At 46.5% G+C, this 8,897-nt stretch overlaps 1 protein-coding gene across 1 annotated transcript in view; it reads right to left on the bottom strand.

Moving 5' to 3' along the window:
* Positions 1-729: 729 nt before the first annotated feature.
* The window catches only part of hmcn2 (hemicentin 2), a 91,606-nt gene continuing 83,438 nt past the window's right edge, over positions 730-8,897 (bottom strand). The window contains exons 71-81 of the mRNA XM_080852749.1: positions 8,366-8,609; positions 7,494-7,553; positions 7,006-7,125; positions 6,542-6,676; positions 5,600-5,719; positions 4,829-4,954; positions 4,571-4,699; positions 3,954-4,268; positions 3,531-3,650; positions 3,032-3,158; positions 730-2,145 (exon numbers count right to left, since the gene is read on the bottom strand). Of these exons, the coding sequence (XP_080708875.1) occupies positions 1,770-2,145; positions 3,032-3,158; positions 3,531-3,650; positions 3,954-4,268; positions 4,571-4,699; positions 4,829-4,954; positions 5,600-5,719; positions 6,542-6,676; positions 7,006-7,125; positions 7,494-7,553; positions 8,366-8,609 (1,872 nt within the window). The 3' untranslated portion in view covers positions 730-1,769. The remainder of the gene's footprint in view (positions 2,146-3,031; positions 3,159-3,530; positions 3,651-3,953; positions 4,269-4,570; positions 4,700-4,828; positions 4,955-5,599; positions 5,720-6,541; positions 6,677-7,005; positions 7,126-7,493; positions 7,554-8,365; positions 8,610-8,897) is intronic.

Here is an 8,897-nt window from a genome sequence, read left to right as displayed (position 1 = left end):
GTTGAGTTGTTAGTAAGCGAACTGTCAAATGTGATACGTTTTACACTTTTGAAAAAAGATGCAAACTTTTGTGCTTGCTAAAAGAGATATGCATGTGCTTATTGTTTATATCTATACGGATGGTGTGACAGAAAAAAAGTTTTGGTTTGCACATTTTAGCATTATATGTGTGAAGCAGAAAATACCCCACTGTACTGAGTACAGTTAATATGCCACACACACACAATCCCACAAGCTTTCTTTCTTTCTCACACACACTTTTTCTCTCACATACAGACACACACACCCACCCACACAAACCTACATCAGTACAGTAAACAATGAACAACATTGTTCACACACACTCACACTCACTCAGGAATCACCTGCCCCACTCTCATACATCCGCCTACACACCTTTTCTCTTTTTCTCTCACACACACACATACACTCACACAGACACACGCTCACACACACACACACACACACACACACACACACACACACACACACACACACACACACAGACACACGCTCACACACACACACACACACACACACACACACACACACACCCCTGCCCACAAACACACACACACGTTCTGTCTCTATCTTTCTCCCACACACACACAGATGTACGTATAGCCTTATCAACATTCTATACCATTTTGAAGAACAAATGAAACCTGTCAGCACTTAGTTTGTAATCCAATTTAATGTACTTCAGCCTCATGTTTACAAAGTGGTCAATTCAGTTTCCCAGAGGTAGTGCAGCAGCTCCGGCAGCTAGGGGGCGCTATAGCTGAAGCAGACTAGTCCAATATGGCACATATTTACTCATCACACAACAAGAAAACACATTCAACAACGCAAAAGTGATACCAATACAAAAAATACTCAATAGTTATACTTATAATTACAATTAAAATCAATAATAAAAAACTAAACTCCATTTTATTTCTGGTAGAATTCAATGGTAATCTTTATTCCTGTTTTTTGCAGTAATGTCAGATAGCAGTTTACTCTGAATGTGGAAATATTTCCTGATAGAAGTGCATGTACTGATTATTTCCTGACAGCAGTAAACCTCTGTGACTCTCTGACTGTGCCAGAGCCATGCACTGTTTCCTGCAGTCATCTGTGGAGGATGACGCACCAGTTCAGCGATGTCGGAGAGCTGACAAAGTGTAGAGCAGGATCCCTAACACGCACATTGGGCTGCTATCTACAAAACGTTAAAGGTCAGTGGACTTCTATAGAGCCCAGTGTGGGTCTGATGGAGTTCACTGACTTCCCTTTAACCAACGGGGTTGCGCTGTGAGAAGTGTCACAGCCGTGTCATGTGATCAGGGTGGATGTTACACATCCTTTCTGTGTTTATGTTCTGCTTGTGCGGGCGGCATGATCATTTCATCTTTGGTAAGGCTTTCATTGGTCAGGGAGGATGGCTTTTCTCAGCTCTACACACTCTGTTTAAAATCATGCTCCTCTCCCTTCTACTGGAAGAAATCCCTGCGCTCACTCACTGTTGGACTGGGGGCAGCAAGTAGCAGCGTGAGCAACAGATGTGTGGCTTTACACCAGTCCTATAGGGGGCAGTATATCAGTGTGTAGGGGGTGGGACAGAAGCAGATCTAAAACATGTCGCCTAATGTTTGTTTTTAGGTGTGTCCGTTTAGTAAGGTACTCTGTGTGTGTGTGTGTGCTCAGTAATTGTGTCTTGTTTTTGAGAGTGTGTGAGAATCTGTGTGTATGTGTATGTGTGTGTGTGTGTGTGTGTGTGTGTGTTTTCAGTAGGGGTAAGTAGAGATGGAGATGTAGATGATGAAGATGCTCTGGTAGGTGACGCGGCCCTGCTCGGAGAGGGTGGTGGCCTGCACCCTGAGCCTGACCAGGTCTGCCCTCTCCAGCGGGCGCAGGGTGAAGATGATGCCCCTGCCCGCCTCGTCGCGGATGCCGAAGGGGCGCCGCCCAGCCTCGTCGCTCTGCTCCAGCAGCCTGAAGGACGTGCGCTCCTGCAGCACCCCCGCCTCCGAGAACGCCGACAGACGCACCACGTTGTGATTGGCTGGGATGCCCAGGGGGAGGGTCAGCAGCTTGTACTGCAGCAACAGAGGAGAACCTCCGGGAGCACAGTCCAGTCGCGAGCACGGCCGGTAACATGTTCTGGAGGGGAGGAGGGCGAGACAGAGAGAAGAGGGAGGGAGAGAAAGTGTGCAGTATTCTGTTAGTAGGCAGTGGATGTGTTTAGTGTTCTGTTTTCAGGCAGTGAAGGTCTGTGGTGTTCTGTTGCCAGGAAGCAGAGGTGTTGTGGTCTTGAAATATCCTGTTGCCAGACAGTGCAGGTGTGGTGATGTGTGGTGTTGTGTTGTGTTGACCATCAGCAGTGTGGTGTTGTGTTGTATTGTGTTGACCGGCAGCGGTGTGGTGTGGTGTGGTGTAGTGTGGTGTTGACTGGCAGCGGCAGGGACGTGCACAGGAGTGTGCTTAGACACATCCCTCTAGGGTTGGCTTCAAAAAAGCAAACCAGCAGGTGAGACAGAGACATTGAATTGTGTTAAAGATGATAATGCATAGGCTAATTAATTAATTAAACTCGTATTTTTAATTACATTACATCCGGGTGGTGCCCTTTTTTCAGGCCAGAGCAACTGCCCCTCAAAATTCCTGTGCACGTCCCTGGGCAGCGGTGTGGTGTAGTGTGGTGTTGTGTTGTGTTGTATTGTGTTGACCGTCAGCAGTGTGGTGTGGTCTGGTGTGGTGTTGTGTTGACCGGCAGCGGTGTGGTGTAGTGTAGTGTAGTGTAGTGTGGTGTGGTGTGGTGTGGTGTGGTGTGGTGTGGTGTTGTGTGGTGTGGTGTTGTGTGGTGTGGTGTTGTGTTGTATTGTGTTGACTGTCAGCGGTGTGGTGTTGTGTTGACCGACAGCGGAGTGGTGTGGTGTGGTGTGGTGTGGTATTGTGTTGACAGGCAGCGTTGTGGTGTGGTGTTGTGTGGTGTGGTGTATAGTAGTGTTGTGGTGTTGACCAGCAGCGGTGTGGTGTGTGTTGTTACCCTGGTGTTCCTCCACGCCGATAAGAGGCAGGGCAGGGCGTATCCAGGCACTGGTAGCCACCGCGTGTGTTGAAGCACATCTGATTGAGTCCACACTGAATGCCCTGGACAGCACACTCATCAATGTCTGAGGAGGCCATAGAGGGGATTGAAAATGAGATTAGTCATCTGTAAATGATCATTTATACAGTCATTGAAGAGGTTAGGTGGTGTGTGTGAGTTATAGTGAGTGGAGATGTGAAGGGTGGTGGGGGGGGGGGGGGGGGGTTTGAGGGAGATATATGGTGGTGTGTGAGATGTAGTGTGTGTGCGTGTGTGTGTGTGTGTAAGATGGAGTGTGTGTGAGTGTGTGTGTGAGGGAGATATAAAGAGAGAGTGTGAAGTACTGGAAAGCATGGCTTCTCTTTATTTTGTTTCTGTGAAATGTGTGTGAGTGTGTGAGGAGGGTGGTGTGAGTGAGGTGGGTGGTGAGTGTGTGTGAGGAGGCAGGTGTGTTCACCTTTGCAGGTGCGTCCGTTGGGCATAAGCTGGTATCCTGGCGGGCATTGGCAGCGGTAGCTACCCAGGGTGTTTCTGCACTCATGTTGGCACGGTTTCCTCTGCGCACACTCATCAATGTCTGCACACAAACACACACACACACACACACACACACACACACACACAAACACACACACACACACATGATTGGAGCATGAAGGCAGTGCAGAAGGGTAAACTACACTGACCTATGAATTTTGGTGCATTTGTATACAGGCTACGCTCATTGCAACAATAAAAGGCGTGACAGGTGACAGGTAGCATCATGTAAAATCTATGTCCCCAGCTCTATTTAAGTCCACATGACGTCCGTGTCTCCAAGGGAGGTGGAGAACAGTCCCCACAGAACGGTGAGGATGGTGATGGAGACGGCACTACTCACCCACGCAAGTGCCTTCCTCACTGGTGTAGCCAGGTGGGCAGCCGTGGCGTGGGCTCCTGGAGCTAGGCTGGTGCTCTGACACCACCGCCAGCCGTGGCAGGTAGGGTCTTCCCAGCGTTGACACCAGCTGGGGTCGCAGGGGTACCCGCACACGCGTGGTGCCGTTACGCAGGGTGTGCCGGCGCTCCAGCCCCGCACACGAGCGCCCGTCGCCCAGCAGGACCGTGCCAGGCGGGCACAGGCACCGGAAGCTGCCCGGAACATTGCGGCATTGGTGGGCGCAAGGGCTGGGGTTCTGCAAGCACTCGTCAATGTCTGAGGAGAGAGATGAGCAAGAGCACCACAGAGATGGTCACAGCAGTGAGAAAAACATCATTCATGTTTAATTTGTCATTTGTCCAAAAACCAGAAAGCTTAAGGCCTTAAGTGCTGTGCTGTGCTGTGCTGTGCTGTGCTGTGCTGTGTTGTGCTGTGCTGTGCTGTGCTGTGCTGTACAATGCTGTGTTGTGTTGTGTTGTGTTGTGTTGTGTTGTGTTGTGTTGTGTTGTGTTGTGTTGTGTTGTGCTGTGCTGTGCTGTGTTCTGCTGTGTTCTGCTGTGTTCTGCTGTGCTGCTCACCTAGACAGGGCCGGCCCACACCCTGTGAGCTGTAGCCTCTGGGACACACACACCCGTAACCTCCCACCGTGTTCTGGCAGACCTGACTGTACCGACACATGTGACTGCCGTCCTGACACTCATCGATGTCTGTATACACACATACACAAACACACACACACATGCAGGCACAAGTATGGGCATTAGGGCCGTGTTTGCATAAGTAACCTCCTCTTATTTGTCTTTTGCTGCCTGATGAAAGTCTCCATGGTAACATACCCACACAGGAGCCATCCTCGGATGTTGTCATGCCACTAGGGCAGCTGTCAAAACACTGGTAACCGCCGTCTGTGTTCCGACATTGCTGATTGGCTGGACACACGTTTCTCATGCACTCGTTGATGTCTGCATACACAAACATACACACAGTTATATATTATTATTTTTTTATTTTTCACTTTTCTGACTGAAGCCACCCAAATATTACATAACTATTTTTTCAGAGGACAGGAGCTCATCAACACAGGACTATTCCTCTCTTAAAGGGAAAGTCAGCAACTACGCTGATTTACAATCCAGGATAATACCAGGAGCAAAGAATGCTACGAATGACTAGACTGTCACTTCTGGAATATTCTATTTCATGTCCTTAGTGTTTTATTAGGGTCTCACTTCTGGTTAAGGTACTGTATATGTGTGTTAATGTTAGGGTTATTGTTGGGGTTAAGAACAAACAAGAGATGGGGTAAGAGTGAGTGAGTGTGTTATATTTGTGGTATATATACTCTAGTGAGTGTGTTATATTTGTGGTATATAGACTCTAGTGAGTGTGTTATATTTGTGGTATATATACTCTAGTGAGTGTGTTATATTTGTGGTATATAGACTCTAGTGAGTGTGTTATATTTGTGGTATATATACTCTAGTGAGTGTGTTATATTTGTGGTATATATACTCTAGTGTTTGGGTTAAGAACAAACAAGAGATGGGGTAAGAGAGGAATTAGGGTCGGTGAACTAGTGAAAGTGTTGAGGTAAGTATGGTAGTTACCCAGACAGCGATGACCAGACATCTGGTATCCAGGGTGACAGGAGCAGCGGTACGAGCCAAGTGAGTTGAGACACTGGTGTTGACATGGCGACACAGAAGACTCCTTACACTCGTCCACATCTGAAAGAAAAATAACATCCAGTCACAATACAGTCTGTCATTCCCCAATAGGAAGCACCCATAACAGGCTCTCGGTCACCGTACACCAACTTTATACCGGCAACATAAATCACTTGAAACTTAAATCATCTGAAAATTGACTAGGCATTTCAGATGCTTTAAGGAATGTTATCACTATCTCTTTCTTCTGATCATTTCACTTCTGTTGACTGAGTGAGTGTGCTATATAGACATCCTGGTAAGTGTGGTATACTGTATATACTCTAGTGAGTGTGTTATATTTGTGGTATATAGACTCTAGTAAGTGTGTTATATTTGTGGTATATAGACTCTAGTAAGTGTGTTATATTTGTGGTATATATTCTCTAGTGAGTGTGTTATATGTGTGATATATAGACTCTAGTAAGTGTGGTATATTTGTGGTATATATACTCTAGTAGGTGTGTTATATTTGTGGTATATAGACTCTAGTGAGTGTGTTATATTTGTGGTATATATACTCTAGTGAGTGTGTTATATTTGTGGTATATAGACTCTAGTGAGTGTGTTATATTTGTGGTATATATACTCTAGTGAGTGTGTTGTGTGGTATATATACTCTAGTGAGTGTGTTATATTTGTGGTATATATACTCTAGTGAGTGTGTTATATTTGTGGTATATATACTCTAGTGAGTGTGTTATATTTGTGGTATATATACTCTAGTGAGTGTGTTATATTTGTGGTATATATAATCTAGTAAGTGTGTTATATTTGTGGTGTATAGACTCTAGTAAGTGTGGTTCATGTGTGGTATATCGACTCTAATGTGTATGGACTCACCCTCGCAGCCGTTTCCGCTGAGACTGGGTTTGAAGCCGGGCCCACACTTGGCCTGGCAGCGGTACATGCCCACCGTGTTCACACACAGCTGGTTGTAGTGGCACATGTTGGAGCCCTGGGCACACTCGTCAATGTCTGTAAGGGCAGCGCAGCGCAGCAGCCAATCAGTCAATCAATCAATCAATCAATCAATCAATCAGTAAGTCAGGCAGGCAGGCAGGCAGGCAGGCAGGCAGCAGCTCAATGGTGGGTACAATCAGTGGTTGGAACTAATGAGTGTGTGTGTGTGACTTGTCTGTGTGATTTTGTGCGTGTGTGTGTGTGTGCATGTATGTGAATGACTGTGTGTGTGTGTGTGTGTGTGTGTGTGTGTGTGTGTGTGTGTGTGTGTGTGTGTATGTGCATGTATGTGAGTGACTGCGTGTGTGTGTGTGTGTGTGTGTGTGTGTGTTTGTGTGTCTGACCTTGACAGGTGTGTGATTTGGGGGAAATGGAGAAGCCAGTTGGGCAGGTGCAGGAGAATCCACCCATGATGTTATTGCAGGAGTGAGAGCAGGGAGAGCCAACCTCACACTCATCCTCATCTGCGCACAGGAGAGAAAGGCGTTAGACACACTCACACACACACACACACACGCACACACACACACACACACACACAGGAGTGAGAGCAGGGAGAGCCCACCACACACTCATCCTCATCTGCACACAGGAGAGAAAGAGGTTAGACACTTACGCACTCACACACACACACACACACACACACACACACACACACCACAGGAGTGAGAGCAGGGAGAGCCCACCACACACTTATCTTACTCTGTACAGCATAGACACAGTTGGACACACAAACACATGTGCAAGTGTGCACACAACCATCCATTCACTTACTACACCATACTATACTAGACATACACCAACGTTACTTAAATGTTGTTTTAATACTCACCAGAACAATATGAAGCTGTATCCTGCACAAACCCATTGGGGCAGGACTCTCCATCACCATCTACACACAAGCAGGACAGTCTTAACTCACAGGTGACTGTTGTTACGACCCTGGCGGGTCTAGGCCCCGCCCTGTGATATTTGCATGCCTGTTCTCTCTGCCTCTACAACAGGTGATTGAGGACAGGTGTATCAAAGATTGTCTGGGCTACAAAACCCTTGGGCAGACAGGAGAGCTTTGGTCTTCCCATTATTTGGTTATCGTTGGTCTTTGAATAGAGATCGGATTTGGGATACTCGTTGGATTTGGATTGTCGTTGGACTTTGGATTGTCGTTGTTGTCGTTTGTTTTGATTACCCTCGAACTGACTTAACATTACATGTTTGGTGTTATTTTCTTTTTCTTTTATCACTGACATTCACCACACGTTTGCTTATAATTAGTATATAAATATAAACCTGTAAATAGATAACTTATTATTATTATTATAAATTCTGCGTGGCCTCCCCTTTATGTTTCATCCGTTGAGCCGTGCATGTAACACTGTCCCCTGTGAAATACCTACTTCCACTCAGTCACAGGTTACTGACACATATGCCTGATTCTGTAATTTGTTCTACTCATGGGGTTGCTCCTTTCAGTCCAGATTAAATCACAGTACAACAAAGTAAAACTTTACAGTCACATTTTTCTTGCTAATAGATTTATACCAGATTTACATCACATTTAAGTCATATTCAAGACAAATTTACGTCGAATTTCTCCTTCATTTCCTTTAAAAACAATATTTCTATTCTATTTGCTCTGCCAAAGTCCTCTAACGTGTCTTTGCTGTGCCCATGTTGGGTTGGCGCCTGTGCCTGGATACTGACCTGGCAGCAGCAGGGTAGCGGTCATCTGGAAGTCCAGGCTGAGCGTGAACATGCTGTAGACGCCGCTGACCCCCGTGAGCTTCAGCAGCTGCAGCAGGGGCCCCTGTCTCTCCTGGGGCCCCTCAAACGCCAGCGTGTGGTTGCAGCGCAGCGTCAGGGGCGTCCCGTCCTCGCGCTGGTGGCTCTGGGAGGACCAGGCGTACAGCTGCCCCGGGCCCGTCTGCACGTAGGACTCATCATACTCCTGCAGGGGGCAGTAGAGATGCTCATCAAATCACAGCTCACCACCTGAGCATGTACAGGATGGGACTCACTACGCTCCATGACATACTACTACTACTACAACTACTACAACCACTACAACTACTAGTTCTATTACTACAACTACTACAACCACTACAACTACTAGTACTATAACTACAACTACTAGTACAAAGTATTAACATACTCTGTACATTTTTAATATATTTTATATATTGTTTTTCCTATGTTTGTAAAAGTACTTAATATGTTTATTGTTTATTGTGTAAGT

Source organism: Sprattus sprattus, assembly GCF_963457725.1.
Source record: "Sprattus sprattus genome assembly, chromosome: 15".
In the NCBI taxonomy this organism is placed as follows: domain Eukaryota; kingdom Metazoa; phylum Chordata; class Actinopteri; order Clupeiformes; family Clupeidae; genus Sprattus; species Sprattus sprattus.
The sequence above is the reverse complement of the archived record's forward strand: the minus strand, read 5'-3'. Positions and strand labels throughout refer to the sequence as shown.